Here is a 19020-nt window from a genome sequence, read left to right on the forward strand (position 1 = left end):
GAAAATATAATGATTTATAACCTACAAAATTTCAATTAGAATTTGTAAACAGAATCCCGAGCCACTCTTGTGACAGAGTCTTTATATAGATTACAGCACAAAGTCACTCACACACCTGAGGAATACTAATACACTGCAATCAAACAGGCACGCACATCTGGCCGTGCGAGTTACTGTATGTGTTCAGTCATTAATGTTTTCAAACACACGCTGATTCAATTCTAGGTATATACAACTGCAAAATCCATCCAACTATGCATTAGTTGACATACCCTATAATCTTTAATTGTTGGCTTGTTGTTCTTTTTCTTTTTTCATGAATAAAAAAACTTGAATATTACTTTTTATGGGTTTATTGCTGCTATGATAACCTCTAATAATTTCTAAAAAACTTTGATCAGGACAATGAGATTAATAAATACCCCATTGATAAACTACAAATGGCAGACATTTTATCATTCACAACACAGAAAATAAGTAAATAATCTTAACTCTCCATCTCATCTAGTTTCTAATCTATGCTTTGAGATGGTACTCGGCCCCAACATCTCTCCTAGAAAGAAGAGAGGTGTCTCATTTGTGCCCTACAGTGAAGAAAGTCCATTCTCCCTCAAAGTAAGATGTTTCTGGGATGACTCTCAAAGGAACAGTTAGTCAGATAATGAAGAGAATAAGGGATTTGTCCCTTGAGAACATAACATTTCCCTTTCGCAGTAGATTCTGGCATTTAACGTTCCAGTTTAGGCACATTAAAGCATCTTGTAATTACATTTTTATCAGCATGAATAGTAGGATTATTGTTAGGGAATGTGATGCTAAAACCCATAAAATTCTGGCAGTCATGCTTTTAGGAATCTGAACCAAAAAATTTTTAATTTCGGATTTTCTGAAATAACGCTGATACCTTGAGAACAATCCCACAGGCACACAGAGGCACAGTCTTAAATCAAATTTTCAACTGGCCCAACCAAGGCAATTTCCCAGCTTTCCCTCTCTTCTGGTTTGCGTTGCTGTTTTTCACAAATTTTATTTTCCTTATTTCGCTAGGACATAATCATGAAGTAGAAGAAGAGTACATTTGTTAACCTCCATGCGGTAATTTGATAACATGCATAGGGTAAATTGTTCATTTTCAGTATCCATGGGTATAGAGTATGAAGTGCATTAGAGAGTGTAGCATCATTAGTTTTAGAACATGTCATTGAATACAGTTGAGTGCAGAAATATCTGAAGATACAGCTCTTCTGCACTCACCTGATCACCTGAATCGCCACCACCTAAAGAAATTTTTTGACCTAAACTCTGCTTTCCTTTAAAAAAACTATTGAAACTTGGTCATGCAAAGCTTCTAATATTGTGACTCCGTATATGACTTTCGCTTGTGTGGTAATCTGCCTCACTTCTAAATCGCTTTGGATAAAAGCATGTGCCAAACTAATACATGTGAATAAATACATGTATAGAATACTGAGTCTCTCTTAATACTCTTGGTCTAGCAACACACCTCTCTGTCAAGACTCAAAAGCTTGTCATTTTCCCTGGCAATGAGGTCATCGATGTCATTGCCTCTCTGAAGAAGAGTGTGAAAAGATTGGGTGACATGGGCCTCAGTGCCCCCTGTCCCCCTCAGACTGAGCAGCAGCCCCTCCCTCTCCTCTCTCAGGGATCCAATCAGCTGCCTGAAAAACACAGCAAAACACTTTGTTTCAATTAAAACAGGAAGTTCGCCACATCCACATCTGACCTTATGAGGAAGACTCAGATGGTGTCGCTGATATGAAGGTGGCCGTCCCTCAGAGAGACTGAGTGCAGAGGAAGTGCAGGCCGATCAATCTGAAAGTCAATGGAGGAGAAGCACACCATCACATGCCCGAGCGGGCCTCCTGGCCTTGAATCGCAAAACAGCCCAAAAAACAAGCAGCGTTTCAAAGGCAGCATAAATCAAGTGTGCCTGTCAGCTCCTCCACTCCTGCTGTGCTTACCCAAAACAGGGAGTGCCTTGAAGAAAACCGAAACACCATCGAGCTCTCCTGTAAAACTCTGGCACTGTCCTGTTAGCTGTTGTTAGTCCGTGTAACGTACTGTGTAGTAATCAGTGTTAACCTGTGTTCTTGTTGTGTTAGCTAGTGCTAGTCAGGGTAAGGTGTGAGTAAGTGCTAATGTGTGAGTCTGTGTTGCTGTAATGTGTATTAGCTGGTGTTAGGGCTATGTTCTAGTAATGTGTTAATTGGCTTAAGTTTATGTTAATTACTGTCTGTTATCTGATGTTTGTCTGTACTCTTGTAATGTGTTAGCTGGTTTTAGTCTATGTTCATGTGACAGCCCTTGGTAAACCTTTCCTTGCAGTATTCACATCTGTTGCTGTTCAGCTTCTTTAATTGAATCACTTCTACTTGTGAATTCTATGGGCTTTGCCTTCTTTGGTAACTTCCCAATTAGAAAGAATATCCAGACAATATTTCACTATCCATAATACCCTCATTTACCATGCTTATTACAAATATGGCCAGGCTTTGTATAATCAATGACTCCATGCTCTTCACCATTGGTCACTGGTAAAACTCAGAGAACAAACACTGCTACAACAGATATTTCCATCAACACTACTGCTGTCTCTATCGTGTAATGCAATGTAATAATGTGATACTTCAGCAAATATATATTTGGCTGATGTCTTAACCCAGGCCAATACAACAAGTGTGTCATTGCAAACCTGTACTGCTGCCTCTACTTTAGGAAACAAAACACAGAGATTACAGAAAAACTCTGGGAGACAGGACATTTCAATGCTGCAAACAGCAAATACCGTTCCCTTAAGTGACTAAGAGACCAGCAGGAGAGTATGAAAGCAGCCTGTGGGAGAGCAGGGCTTTTCTGAGCTTACAAATCCCCACAGTTCTGGGAAAGGCACTGTGAGGAATGTTGATGTTACCATGTTATTCCATGCCGGAGAACCCTGCTGCATATACTTAAATGAGCAGCAGAGATTAATTCAGCCCACGTGTTACAGTAGATTTACTCAGCCAGCAATCTAACAGAGTTGAGGTTATAAAGGAGGCAATGGAGAAATCTTCCTAGGGGAAAATGACTTGGAGTTATAAATTCAGGTGATAAAAGGCTGTGATTACCCATGACACAGTGATCACAACTGGCCACTATAAGAAAAAAAAGCTATATTTACTGATACTCAGAAAAGTGTGTGAGTGGGCTGCAAAAGGTAAAATCATCCTAACCTCAAGACAAGAGTAGGCCTGGCTTCCTGAGCTAGGAACCTGGGTGTTAAAACCTGGGTGTTAAAACTGTACCCTATGTTAAGTCACTCTGAATAAGAGTATCTGCTAAATGATAATAATGTAAATGACAATAATGCAATGTTTAAGTCATCCAGCCAATCGTATAGCATTCAACAGGATGATCGCCAGGCCAAACCTCTGTCTGCGGATGGTCTCCTGGGCCTCTCGCTCCTGTGTTCGCCTCGCCCTGTCCAGCTGGAAGCAGGCACGCTGCAGGGTGAGCACTTCAGTCTCACCTGTGTGGAGAGCAGAGAAACCGCATGACATCAGCTCCTGTCCTACAGGGCTACGGTTACACCGGTATGTCTCTTAAGGAACCTGTATGAGCTCAGGTTGTTACAAGACGTGTACACCTGGAACGAATATCTCAAGGACAGCATGGTGCTCCTGTCGCACACCTAAATAATACTGTTTTTTAATCGCTTGCAAATAAAGCACAAATATCTCAGGTCCTCATTTATTTTTAATGAGGAGTTAATTAATAAGCTGTGGGACACATGAGGAGTTTGCCAGCTCCAATTACTGTTTCAATGATTGGATGAGGGATGCCTTTTGTCCAAAACTAGCAAAAAAAAAAACCCAATCCAAACCAAACCTAAACAAACAAACAACATACACTCCACAAATAGCATGTAAGCCCAGAGCTTATTTGTGTCTAACTAGCACCAGCAAACGGGATCTCTTGCACATGCCTTAAGGATGTGATAGATTTTGGTGCAGTTTAAAAACCAAAGGTAAAGAGGGTTGTGTTGTTCACATTGCTTATGAATCTGTGGCATTTCTAGGACTCTTCTTAAGTGGGTTTCTTTTCATAATAAAAGCTAAAAATAAGAAGGCCGAGTCCACCCGAGTAGAATAAACATAATTAGTCTTTCAGGAATTCAAAAGGGCAATTTATAAATAAGCCAATAAATAAAATACTGCAACAAAACCATCACTAATAACCATACAACTGCATAAATGCATAAAACCTTTTTCTTCTTACAGTGCACTCAGTCATTATGGAATGACCAGCTGAAAAAGGCTAAGCTCAATACAGTCAATGTCTGTCTTACACGTAATAAGGCAACAAGACATCTCGATACATGCTGGTATATCTACTGTACATCTAAGCAGACATCAGCGCATAAGAATAATGTTACTGTGTTTATTGTGACTGGATTCTCATTAGCAGTTGACTTTCACAGGAAGTTGATTTACACAAGTGGTATATTCTTTTAAGCAACAAATTATCAACAGCAGGACATCCCTACAAGCGATAAGTATAGTATTTTGTCTTGGTCGTATTAGCTTGAAGTGATCATAAAAGTGATTGATTATTTTATTGATAGTTCCTTGGAGAGGGATGTGTTGTATTCAGTTCATGACATTTTGAAAGATCTCGCGTGTGTATTTGATAGGATTGTGGTGTGACTGTTCTTCGACTCTATTTTCAGATTGTGTGAGCTCTTCAGTGACAATGACAGAGACTGCACCAGGGATCCGCAGCCCAGATCTGCTTCCACAAGATGCCGCACAGACCATCTGTCCCGATGACGCCATCAATCAGAGTTAATCTTCCATACTCGATATCGGCCTTCATCAGCAATTGGCAGATTCACTTCAAAGTTCTATGCAAGCTAAGCTCACATCTGTGTATGTGTTGCAAGTTGTGTGATACTAAAATATGGAATATCCATTTAAATGTAAAGTGCAACATTTGGACTTCTCCTCAGAGCAAAGCAACGGAACAGATACAGTAAAACAGTAAACAATAAGAGGCAGTAAATAAATGATTAAAGCTTTTATCTGATGCCTCACAAACAGTGTAGGTGTTGCCTCAAAGTAAATAAGTACAGCATGCACCAGCCCTCTGTAAGACCACAGGAGCTGAGCATGGCTGGTCAGGACTTGAGTGGTGATCCTCTGAAGGAAACCAGCTTGTAACTGGAAGTGATACCAGTAGGGGTCAGTGTTCCATTAGAGTCAATTCTGTTAGTGTTGCCAAGTCAAAGTCGAAGGGGCAAGATCGTTACTCTTTATGATCATTCAAGATCCCTTCCTTCTATGGTCATTGAAGACCACAAAGCATTCCTCAGAGAAAGTGCATTTAGGTAGGAATGGAAAAGGGTGCCCTGCCAAAATATCAAATTCGTATCCCTTTGTCTGGTCACAAGGTAGAACTATCCCCCAGTCTAACCAACAAATCCTTAATTCTCCATGGGAATATATGTATTAGAACTATTCTGGTATGTACTAAATGCCACACACCAATTAGGTGGGAACTAAATTTGTCAGTGATCAGGGCAACATTGGGGGCTACATGTCAGTGAGGTGTACATGTTTGTGAAGGCTACACGTGAAAGGGGATATATCTCAGAGAGATATATGACATAAGTGGTGGGGCTAACTTATAGAGGCTACATATCAGTGAGGGCTATATAACAAAGGGGGTAAAATATCTCTTCACACACAAATAATAAAATAACTCCATATGCCTTCTGTTGACCCATCTACTTGTCTGAGACTATGTGTCTCCTAAATAAAGGTTAAATATGCAGTTTTGTCCCCTACAGTAAGATTTCAGACTAGAGTGAGAATAGCATGCATTCATAACTGGACTGTTTGGGGCTATTCTATGATATAAGAGGCTTTAGTGGGTGACTCTATATTTCCTAAAGTGCAGGCCCTGCTGCTAGCCACAATTTGCCAAGAGGGAATGTTGTTTATTTGAAAAGCAACCATCAAAAAAATATTTTACACATCTCAGTGCAAGAAAGAATGTTGTGTTTGTCCACAGAAATCTATCTTACTGTGCTCTTTAGAAGGATGACTGAGGCATTTTAGTGCTTGAGTAATTGCATCTATAAACACAGCTTAATTTTTTTTTTATTTTACTGCTGTTATACAACAACAGTGTCAGCTGACTTGTAATGGTTTGTTCCTGGCTATAGCTCCCAATAGCTCTGGTGAATGCACTGGGTGTATGGCCATGCAATGTACACGCTGGCCTGTACCTTCATTCTCGCTGTCCGCCTCATTAGCGCTCTGTCCTGTTTTGGGATGTGTTCGCTTCTTAGATGAGCCTTCAGTAAAAACAAACATTAAGTGTAAACAGTTAAACAAGCACTCGTTATTTAATACTAATGGATTTAACACAGTTTATACCTCCAGTTAGCCCTCCCTGAGTAGAAATATTATTCACACACCACAAGCCAAGAAGCCAAGAAGGAAATTATTTACCAATTAGAAATCCTATGATTAAAGGCAGCCAAATTTAACAGCAAACATTGGGATATTGAGGATTAACAGCTTAAATGCAAAATTCTCATTTCACTGCCTACCCTGTGATAACAAAGTGTCCAAATTAGAATTCACAAATTAGATACATGTACTTTTTTTAATTTACATAAAAGGAAAACTTAGACAGTAGCAACTGACATCTTAAGGTCAACTGCTGTCAGAAGTGCAGATATGATCAATCAAGCATAATTCGACCACCCCCAAAAATCAATAAAATAAATAATACTCTATAATTTGCATAAATACATACTTCATTGACATCTCCTGCAAGGGCAACACACAACTAGAAACAGCTTTCAATGTGTTTTGATAAGCAGATACATACATACATACATACATAACTACATTAATAAGGATAAACATGAGGACATACTGTACCTGCTTTTGGTGGAGAGGAGTCTCTCCGATTTTTAGATTTCACCATGGCTTTTGGTCAAGGTATATATTTCCTCTCTATGACAGACACCATTCACCCAACTCTTCTGTCAAGAGATGACTTCTAGCTGGGTATCCTAACAGATGACAGAGCTCATAGTCTAGACAGAAATGTATATGAACAACAGGTCTCCATGCAGCAATGCTGTCCTCACTCTGGTGAAAGATACGTCTTCTCTATGGCAAGAATCAAATGCTTGGAAACCAGATAAGCACTTAGCAAGCTACTGTAGCAAGCTAAATAAATACAGAAGCCTTAACAACCGTTATCAGCCAAACTGCACAAATACAATGCTAACACTGAAGATCTACAGAGAACACACACACACACACACACACACACACACACACACAAAACACTATGATGAAAAAAGACTGAAAAAGACTGTTTTTAAAAATAGATTTTAAAATGTTTTACTCAATTATTACGCTAATATAAAAGGAAAATGTTGAAATCAAGAAACATTTTCTAAATCTTGGCATTGAACACACCTCTTGCTCCAATAGATCTTTTTTGTGGTCTTGTACCATTCTGAGTCAGTACAGAGCAACAGAGGTTGTTCTCTGAGTGATAATACCATTGTGCTAATACCATTACCACATACCTCATGAGAGCTTAAGTGGAAAAAGTGATGTGAGCAATCGAAAACTAAACCCAGAGAAAGTGTTTCAGCATAAGAAGCACACAATGATTAGACATTTGCTACGAGGCTAATTTGTAAATGCTGGACAAGTCTAACCAAACACTGTCCCTGGATTTACTGTTTAGAAAACGACTCTGTGTTCCCCTTAACAAAACATAACCCCATCAGAGGAATGGAGTGGAGAGATGCACTGAGAGGGGCTTGAGGCACTTTTGAAGTACCCTCTGTAACACTACCATTTTAGTTGGTGTCTGATGAATTCACACCTGAAGCAGCTTTAACATGTAACTGTGCTGTGATAAAGTGTGTGTCGCTAGTGATGGATGAGGTGTGTGTTGTTTGGTGTGCCAGGCAACACACTGTGAGTCAACAGACAGACACGGCTAAAACCTTTTCCTCAGGATGGAATCAAAGCATCATGAGACTGCTGGACATTTCAGAACAACACAAGACTATTTCTAGCCGGGGGATTACTATTTTTATTGAGCATCATTAAGTTATTCGGTTTGATAGCTGTGAACTGGAGTGCAGTAAGAGACTGAACATTAGCCCTGAAACCCAGTGAGGTCCATCTTGTTGGAAAGCACTCCAGCCAGCCACGCCACATACTCTGGCGCCAGACGAATTAGGGAGCTTATTTCTGCAGAGGGCAATAAAACAAATGGAAAAAAAAATACACTGGAGCACAGAACAAAATATTATATTTAGTTTATTGAAACCAAATGCTGACAACTGTGAAATATTCTTAAGAAACAAATATTACAGTTGCACAACAGTTAAACTCCAAGAAAACTGGTTCGGTAATCAATTCTGCAGAAACATCGCATGTTCATTTCAGCATCTTCCTGATTGAACTATTAAAAGGTGAGTTAAAGCAGGTCATGTGATGACTAAATTGGGCAACCCGTAAATTACGTAGTTGAAAGCGGAGGGTGGAGTGACTCTTTTCTGTATCTCAGAGCACTTGTGTCCTTCTGTCACCTCAGGAGGCCTAGGAGGTACAGACCCTACAGAGACAGAAAGAGACCATGAAACATGTCACAGATGCACACACACACACAAACACACACACACACACCGGTGGTGGGAGACTGACCCCATACCTTTATGGCCGACCTCGCTGACCTGCCCCGCCCCGTCCTCTGACTCCGAGCTCTGGGCGCCGCCCCGCTGCAGTGCATGGACGGCCTGGCCAGACGTCATGCCCACCTTTAGGAGACCTGCGTTAAAACAGAGCCCCACAGTCACAGTACGTCCCCATGCCACACCTGCACAACTGGGTCTGCTGTGGCACAGTGAGCATGGTACAGAGGAGGGTGCAGTATGTACAGTCCATGGTGTCAGGAACACACTGAATTAAAAAAGCTGGGAAAACCATGCCACTGTGTTTCAGCCCCTGCCCTGTTGCTGGGCAGGCGGTGAATGTGAGGGATGTGTGTGTGATATGTGGAGCACCTACTCTCCAAGAGGGCATCCATGTTGCGGGTGTTCCTCTGGAGGGTGCTGTGCCACTGATTGAGCATGACGCAGCGGACTCCACTCAGACTCAGGAGTATGGCGGTTTCCAGGGGCCCCTCCAGAGCCAGCTGTCCCGCGCTGGAACAGGGGGGTGGAAGCACGGTTAGAAAGGATGGCCAAGAAGCCCCACGATTTTGACTCCATAACACAACACAAAGGCTACCCCAGGTTCATGTTTATCTATGCCATTGCCTCATGCACTAAATCCCCTAAAGGTAACAAACAAATACCGGCCCTGCACATGGATAACTTACTCTGCAGAACTCGGAATGTGTCTGTGGGGACGTCAGTGTGGAGGAGTGCTAACCTTCTGCTCTTATCCAGGAAACAGGAACCGAATTATTTACCTTTTCTGCACATCCAGCTTTGACTGCCTGAGTGCACTGACGCTGGTCTGAGCAAGGTCAAAGAGGATGACCATCTGGCATTCTGAAAGGGACAGCACACAACATGCTGGCAATGGGAGTCTTTTGGAAAGGCATATTATTGTCTTAAACTCGTTACACTATATTCTGTCCTTTACTGCTGCTAATAGTTAGGGTGGTCACATGACTGAGACAGATCGAGTAGTGACTTAACTGCACAAAGTATCACACAGGCTCATGCTAATGCTACCTGGGCTTGATGAAAACAGAATAGCAATCTCTGTCCGTTAGATATGTACCAAACAATATATGGTTATTTATCAACTAATAAGGAGTTGGACTTTGTGAAGCACATGACATAAAGGTTTTGTTGAGACTTGGTCAAAGTGGGGTAGAGTTAGTTTTTTTGGTAATTTTGAGGCTGCTGTTTTGTGGTTTTTAGAAACTATCCTGCTTAGTATATACCCATCCCTTTTGGTGAGGTTCAACTTGCAATAACGGTCCCTCTTTCCTGATGTATGACGGTTCCCCTTGACGCATTAAATAATTTTTGCTCTTTCTGTGACTGTTACAACTGCAATTTGGGCACAAACTATTTGACCTCTTTCAAAATCTATATATCTATAAATTTTCAGCTATATAACTTGAATACTGACCCACTTTCAGGTTCAGATGTATTTTTTATATGATCTACATATTACAACATAACAGCCCTACATCTATATATGAAATAACCTGCTTTCGGATCCCTGAAGAAACATGCCTAAATATAATTTTCAATGTCATTAATAATCAATGTGTTTAAAAAGCTAATGCCAGTTGCTCTCTCTTCAGCTTATACAGTAAGACAAGCAACCCTGTCTTTCTATCATGGGCACTTCTCTGGGGAAGTCTGTGAGCTACTCTGAAACATTCTCTCGTAGATGAAATAGAACATATCAGTGCGTAATAATGCTACTCTGCAGAACTCTGCCTTTCCACAACAATAAGCCGAACTCAGTGATAACTCGAAGTCTACCACTTCAACTGTAGTGCTCTATGAATAACTTTTAATATTCCAGGAAAAGATACAGTGCATGACATTATTTCCCTGGGTTAACAGGTAGATTTGTGGACTGAAGTAAATGTTTTCTGACAGGCAGGCTTACTTGGGGATTTGGTGCATTCTTGTGAGTTAATATATTTTCTCAGGTTGCAATAAAACAAGGTTTTTATTGACTAGGCATTCATATAAAATAGGTGTGTATTGATATGAAACAGGTTCAAAGGTACTGCTATTCCAATAATGCCGTTTTTGCAGTTGTACAAGGGCTTGGCTATTTTTACATCTTGTGCCCAACACAATGTCTGGAAAGACATTGTGCCCAACACCATGTTTCCAGTTTAAAAGATAAAACGTGTATAGTGTATGATCTGTTTTGTATTTGGTACTGTTTGTTTGCTATTCTCAGATATACTTTTTTGGAATGATACTCAGTGTAACTGCATGGGGGCAAAATGCAACACATTATCTACCTGAAAGTTTCAGAGAAGCTATCTTGGAGGGTGGGATGTTTCCCAGGAAACGCTCTGTTCCGTTGAAGATGAAAGCACTGCAGTTAGTCAACAGGTGCTCAAGTTCAGCCAGACTGAAAAACAAGGACCAGTCACATGCCTACAACACTGCATCACTGTCATGTCGAAATTGCTTCACACTATACCTATACTGGACCAATGCTGTGCCAATAATGATCCAATATTAAGTCAGCATTACTCCAAAACAGTATCAACATTGAGCCAAGACTAAACCAGCATGTGCACCAACTACAAGCCAAAATCGATTCAGCACTGTACTAGAGGGACACCAATAGCGAGGCAATATTACCCAAGCACTGCAAAACTGCACAGTAGAGCAACATCCTTAGAGGGGATTCATAAAATGCTGGATGCCCCAAATTTATCACTCCAAAAATAATGTCTAACACACACAAAAAGAATAATAAGAATTCCTCTTCCTGTAGAGCCAGAGCCAGCTCCTGTTTACATCCACATCCAGGTCATGTGGAGGGGAGCGTAACCCTGACCTGGGGATGTTCTCGGTGCCCAGGACCCCATCCCAGAAAGGGGTCATCTGCTGTCCATATGCCTCCAAGATTCGCCTCATTCCATCCACTGGACTGCCCCAACCTGATGCAGCGAAAAACACACAGTAACAGACAGCACATTCAGCCAATCTCAGCAGGACAGTAAAATTTCTGTTGAAAAATTTCTGTTGAAGCAAATGAACAGATTTTATTCATTTATTTATTTTCCAATGAGATTTTGTTTTAGTCTTGTCCATGTCACAGGGATGTGGCTGGGGCTTTCTCCCACTGTATCCTGGGATAGCAGGGAGTGCTCAAGACCCCCTGTTCACCTGTGTGGAGGCAGGATAAGCTGGCCACCATAACCATCCTATAGCTCACCATCCCATAACATCCTCTATCTTACTGTAACTGAATTACAGATGGGCTACACATGCAGGAAAACTGAAAAAGGAAATGCTAAAAGCAGACTAAAATAATAGATATTCTTGTCAAAGTGGACACTTGTTAAATGTGGGCGGGGTGAAGCGGGACAGTGCAGGCAGGGACACTCCGCACCCAGATGCAGTTTGGAAAACAGAACATTAATCACTGAGAAACTCTCCCTGCTCAACTCTCCAAGGTCCTCTCACAAAAAAAGAAAAACAACATTAAAAAACACCCCTCTGAGCTTTGCTTTCAGGCGTTTACAAAATGATATGAAGGTATTTCATTTCTATTCATAGTGATTTTTTTAAGTGAGAAAACAAACATACATAAAAATAGAGGAACCATAGCTGGTAGTCTGAAATACAATGGTTTTGTGTACCTAAATTTTATACATAAGATCAAAAGAGATTGCTTTGTGGTGTATATACTTGAATGTTGTAGTCTGGGAGGAAATAACCCAAGGTATCCACTGTAAGAGAACGGCAGCTGATTATATCTATATAACTGAGACCAGAGTGCGTCAAGAGCATGTTTTATCTAGGAGAGTGCTGCTGCTTATCTAGAGAGAGAGGACATGATAACAAACAGAAATTTTCTGAGCTTAAAAAAGCTGTGCAATGTGCAAGCACCAGCTTATTTTTTTGTGCATAAACCCAATTGAAATCACATAAAAGTTGTTTCCACAAGGCCACAACAAAAGTCATGTATATTTTAGGTGCTGATATAGTTACACATTTTCCTTCTGTTTACTTAAATAGCATGACATCATTAGACATACTCATTTAAGCAGACATATTGGTATCTTGTCTTTTACAGTAAAATGTAGCAATTGATCTAACCCACACATTGACTACAGTCCCATATATTGACCAGAACATAAAATCAGTTACTGGTCTCAGAGCCACCCCATTGTATGTATTTTACCATTTTCTCCTGCTTCATTGTAAGGGTCTATAACATCTGCAGAGCTGCATATAGGAATGTGTTTTGGATGAAAAATTACTGGCATTTCTTCCAAACCTTGCCCACTAGTTCCTGATTAGTTATTTACTTCATAAACCTGAAACTCACTGCTCTCAAAGACAGTGTGTCTCATGAGCCACAGAGTGACTTCCATTGCCCTGGCCTAGATTTACCAAGCAGTTTTAAGCTGTTCCTTATTTAGGATCTGCTTTTACACCTATCACAAGAACTTTAAAAAGGGTCTGTAAAATGTCAAAACACTGTCAGAAGTTACAGACTTAAGTACACTGAAAAGAGTTAAGCACGTTGAAAATACTGTACAACCTGCCACGGCAAAGCTAAGAGGATGTCTAATTTGTTTGAAAAGATAGTTGTAAATGTGTTATCTTCTGAATGAATGGTTGAAGGATACATCTGAAGCCGTGTGTGTCCACAGGGAGGGAGTCTGGAGGTAGCACACGGTTCACGGGGACCTGGGTAACCAAACAAAACAGAGTTAGTGAATCACTGCCATGCTAAAATACACACGGTACCTATGAACACACAGACACACCCGAAACAGAGTTATTGCATCTCTGCCACGCTAACACACACGGTACCTATAAACACACAGATGCGTCCAGGAACACATATACATGCATTAAAGAGCAGGGAGGGAGGGACAACAAAAAAGGAGAGAGAGAGAGGGCTCTGGCAGTAAATTTGAAAAAAGAAAAAGACAAAGTTTTACAAAATCCAAAATCTCAGGGAGTCAGATACTGCTTCAGTCCACAAAACACCATCCTAGAACACACACTGACATAACTTAGACTGAAAATCAGTGTGCCAAGGAGCTTTGGTCTGGCAGTGAATGCATTAAAACAAAAAGTCTGCAGAGCTTTCTATACAATAAAAAGATTATATAAAATATTTTGAATCAATAAAATAATTAAAATCAGTACTTAATCTCTATATGCTTTGGTTTAGATATAGTTGTTCTTTACATGTTATATTTTTCATTTCAATGTATATTGTGTAACATGCTTTGGCAATATTTGCAAAATGTATTTAATGCCAACAAAGCAAATTGAAATTGAACCGAATTGACAGAGAGAGAGAGAGAAAGCAGAAGAGAAACAGACAGAAGCAAAGAGAGAAAGCACAACAGAGAGTCAGAGAGCAAGCCAGAGGGAGAGATGTAAATATTATTTGAACTCCAAATGCAGAATAATTATGACCACAGATGATGTCAGTGATTGAAAAACTGCAGTTAAAAGGCTGGAAAGAGGAGTTAAATAATTGAGGTGCTATATCTCATAGGCCCAGATGAACATGCGGAACTTACCACTTTGAAGGCTTTGCTCTGATCTCCCCTCGCCCTCCCTCCTTTCGCTCCTCTGAGCTCTTTTCTGGTATCACTTTCAACTGGAACAAACAGGACCGACATTTTAACTGGAACCCAAGTTCTGGGATTTCAATGACACAGCAGAAATTAAAAAATAAAAACACATTAAAATATAATCTTCAGACTCACCTGCAAGCTCAATGACATTTGATGAATGTCCCAACTTAATTATACTGGATTAATTATATAACTTTCCAAATTTCAATCTGTCCTGCAAAATGTGCCACCCATTTGCAAACTTGGAAATGCCAAAGTTAAAAGAAAGACCCTGTGACATACACTGACCCATTCGATCTGAATGCACAAAAAGCCTTACCTTCAGGATAAACCATGGTGAAAGAGCTTAAATGAGAAACTAACAAAAACAAAGGCAAATACTCATTTCCTTCTTGCGGAAGAAAAAAAAATCACTATGTCCGGCTCATATTCATCCTATGCATGTTCCATGCAAAGTGCTGCTTAGAATAACAAATTGCACGTCTCCAGAAGGGCTGAGGCCCTAAATCTTCTTGACACAATGGTAAACTAGAGATGTCAAAATTATGCTAATGCAGGGTTTCAGGTGAGGAAAGTAAATGCAATTTCTGTGAATTCTGGGTAATTCTGTAAATTCTTCCTTCTTCTCTGACTGCTTCCCTTAGGAAGTGGGGGCCGTTCATTTGGCTTTAACCTTTATATATCTAAAGCGACACAAGAATGGGCTTAAGCTTTTTAAAGTTCTGTCTCAATAAGCAGTGTGAGAGATTCCCATATACTGCATATGCTTGTGTTGCTGGATGGTCCACAGCAAAGCTCCACAGTAAGTCCCACAGCCTTATACAACCCCAACTGTGAAATGCCTGAATAAACAGCTATTTGGTATCATTTGCACAAGCATTCAAACAAAGGCATTAACAGGAAAACCTCTGAAAGCACAGGGCGAGGTTACAGTTGCTGAAAAAATCCAATATTTGCTGAAAATCAAATACAACCTGAAAGCATCATCCTTTTAAAGGAGATAAAAAAGGGAGGCTCTCTTATTTGCTGTGGTTTAACCTTTGGGCCAGGCTCATGCACTGAAAATTTGACGACTGTTTCCAAATGTCAGTGATGACACAGAATGACACATTCGAGAGTGACACAGAAGCCATGGATGGCTAAGCTGAAGCAGGGCATTATTCTATTGATGCTGCTCTTTCCTGTATCTGCACTGGATTTCACAATAATTTCACTCTGATTCAATTATGTTTTTCCTCTTTCTGAGATGGCGTAGTCCACACTCTGAGCGAAGGGGACCCAGGTCCTAATCACTTTGGTTTGGCTTTGATCCAGAGACAATTTAACGGCCCGAGATGTGAATTTAAGAAGGATAGACAAATTATAGGGCTTATAATGTTCAAAAACATTAATCTCACGCTATAAATAAAAGCACTTAAGCAATCTGAATTTTAAAGAGATTAGGAGGAGGAATCAGGAGAACAGTTCTCCTCTTTATTTTATTATAAGACACCATTAGTATTCAAATTTTATCGTGTTTGGGTGGGGGGGGGGGGTGGCAAATATGATGGAAAAGTATAAAAAGATTAGCAAACCTTCCGGAAGGGTTTAAGCCTCACTAAAATACCACAAGACTTCCATGACCACATGCCAAGAGCTCAGTTCATTCAAGTTTAAAATGTATGCATGTTGCATCTAGTGTACAGTATATCAATATCACATTTTAAAAACTCATACAAAGCAAAGACGTTTCTCTTGCATTCAGTGAAATATATGGGATCAATGTGGATCAGCAATGTAGGACAGTGGTCAGGAAATCAGTGCAGAGTACTGGTCAGTGTGAAGCAGTATAAAGAAGTACCAATAAAGAAGGTACCAACCCAGTGACTCAGAATTACTTCACCTGGAAAGGTATGAACCTGGGCAGGCACTCTCTGGCACTCACCTGGGTCCTCCTTCTGCAGCCGTGAGTGGAGAAGCTGCAGAGAGAAATCCCGGGACACAGAGCTCACTCCCTCCTCCTGCAGGACACTGAGAGCCTCGAGAGGCAGCTCCATCAGCAGCCTGTCCACCAGCAAAACTACATTCGCACCTGAGTCCACCGGAGAGAGCTCTGCAGAGACACAGCACATACAGCAGACGGCTCCAATGCACAGCACACAGTCATTACAGCACTGCTGCTCTGATGCAGAATGCAGTTACTACAACACTGCTGCTCAGACAGCGCACACATGCACACAGTGTATGACATACACAGCCACTAGAGCACTCATCTTGCGCATTTTCATTTTTGATATGTAACATTTTTAATTAAGGTAGAACATTTCTGCCACATTCTCAGTCATAATTTCAAGCACTGGTTTTGGAATGTATTTTTTTCATTACAGATAATCATTTCTACCACATTCTCAGTCATCATTTCAAATGCTGGTTTCTGTATTTCTTGGCAATGTGCGAGTTTAACACTCAGTGGATATCAAACCATGAGTGTTTTTAAATAAATTCTCAGCAATTATATTTTAATGGGAAGAAGACTAAAAAAGTAATAACATGTTTATCAATACTATGCAGAATGTATGACATACAGCAATTTACTACCTAATAATACTGTATAAATAATAAACAGAATACATTTTCTGCAAGCTGTATTTGTGAATAAAACCATAATCAGCTGAAATGTAAACAGGAACATCTTTGGCATGGACATTGGAAAGCAGACATACTTCAGCTGTGAGCCAGTCTGCTGGTCTGCGCCTAATTCCTTCACACGGTCTGTGATTACTACTCAGCACTAGAGGAGTCAAGTAGGGCTTTGCTGACAATTCTGCTGTAACAAAACAAAGCCCTTCCAGTGATCTGGTTCATGTTGTGGTTTAAAGTCTCTCGGTATATCTGTGCTCTGATGTCGATGAGAAGGAGCAGACATAGGTATGGCTAAACTGAAATGAAATTGTTAAAAAAATCATCCTTATGAAAGATGAACCATCCTTAGGAAGGATTTACAATGTTGTCATGTCATCACTATTGTCCTAATTGCTTTAGTGTATTGATATGTTAAGTGGCCAATCGCACTGAAAATCTTAAATCTGTAAAACACGTGTCTTAAATACATGCACCAGAGGGTGTGCAGTCCTTTCCATCTACTTACAGCCACACACCAACAAGCCTTAATGGCACTGTGGCTATGTTGGGTGATGTCCTTTAATGCATCACTTGACATAGAAGTCAGGATTAGGGGCGTTCAGGTGGCCATTTTCATCTCTGACAGCAAACACCGAAGCGGCCGGAAAATCTCCTGGTATACACTGTTATGCACCACTAAACAACGGTATCTACCGTTCTATCAGGTTCTACACCTGTTTAAACTTCTATGCAAGTGTCATACTCTGTGCTGAAAGTGAAGTAAAGGAGTATTAAATGAAGACCTGAATCAGACCAAGCAGGCCTCATAGCCTGGTTACACTGGTAGAATGTCTGTGTGTTGGACCTGGAGCTGGGAGGCTGGGACCAAGCAGCTCTGGATCAGACCAGATTCAGTTCCTGGGTCCTGTTGAGTTAGTGCTCTATGGGGAACATTGGGTGAGGGAGTGGTACATACCTTTATCGCTCGCTGATCTCTCTTCCTTGTCTCTGGGCTTAGTGCACTCAGCTTGGGACAAGGTGGGGGACTGCAACCTGAATGACAGAGACAGACACTTGGATCGGCACGCTGCAACCCGGGCATTTCACAAATGGAGCCACTGACGGTGCCGTGCGATCGCTGAAAGAGAGATCGGATCTTTAGCCTGCGATGCTGTCTGACTGACAGCTGAATACTGCAAGTGGCAGCACGCTAAGCATCGTTCCTGATTGGTAAAGGTCAGACACCCTCCAGCCATTCAATCACACATACAAGGCAGAACTAATTTTCCCACACACCTCTCACAACCACTGTGACAGGGCTGGGCCCCCTCAGACACATTACAGATATTAATACAAGTCAAGGTAAAGCCCTGACTCCTGAGACTGCTGAAATATGTAGCTCCAAGCTGTGTTCTAAATTGCCTTTAAAGTCGGGCAGGGCACTTATGTGTGATTTTCATCTCTGAATGATTCTTGTGCGCAAAACCCAACATAATTTGAATTCTATTGTGGTCAGTGTCCTTGGTGTATCTCCTTCGTGTCATTTAAATCGTGTATGCAGTGTAGTGAAGTATCCCAGATTTCAAAAGGTGGAGTATCTCTAAGAACAATACGGGCCCTTAGATTAGTCTGGGGGGAGGTCAACATTGTCAACATAGTTAAAATCAAATTTCAAACCACCTTCTGCTCTGAAGCAGTTTGCCCCACTTCTTCTTTGAAGGAAACAGCAGCTATTCATGTATGCTAGAGTTTAAAGACGAGACCAGCTGAAGTTCCCTTTGAGGCCCACAACCTGAGAGAAGGTTAGCTGGGCGGCTGCAGCCTTATGCAGTGGGACGGAGTCCTGTCAGGAGACATTACAGCTGTTCACACCCTCAAAAGACTGAGGAGAATCTCAAGCCCGGCTTTTTAACCACAGTTATAAATGTGCCAGGTACCAAGCACAGCATTTCCCAGCCCTCGTCCTAGAGTGCCTCTGTGTATGCCAGCTTTTGTTCAACATAAACTCTATTTGACAGGCTTTGATGAGCCATTCATTGAATACTA

At 40.9% G+C, this 19020-nt stretch overlaps 1 protein-coding gene across 1 annotated transcript in view; it reads right to left on the reverse strand.

Annotated features, from left to right (window-relative positions):
- LOC118790344 (cilia- and flagella-associated protein 46) overlaps positions 1-19020 on the reverse strand; it is a 72976-nt gene that overhangs the window by 16290 nt on the left and 37666 nt on the right. The window contains 11 exon segments of the mRNA XM_036547253.1: positions 3430-3529; positions 8758-8874; positions 9114-9250; positions 9520-9601; positions 11053-11165; positions 11601-11703; positions 12954-12989; positions 13405-13465; positions 14317-14396; positions 16298-16465; positions 17951-18027. Coding sequence (XP_036403146.1) covers positions 3430-3529; positions 8758-8874; positions 9114-9250; positions 9520-9601; positions 11053-11165; positions 11601-11703; positions 12954-12989; positions 13405-13465; positions 14317-14396; positions 16298-16465; positions 17951-18027 — 1074 coding nt within the window.

Source organism: Megalops cyprinoides, chromosome 15 (assembly GCF_013368585.1).
Source record: "Megalops cyprinoides isolate fMegCyp1 chromosome 15, fMegCyp1.pri, whole genome shotgun sequence".
NCBI classification, from domain to species: domain Eukaryota; kingdom Metazoa; phylum Chordata; class Actinopteri; order Elopiformes; family Megalopidae; genus Megalops; species Megalops cyprinoides.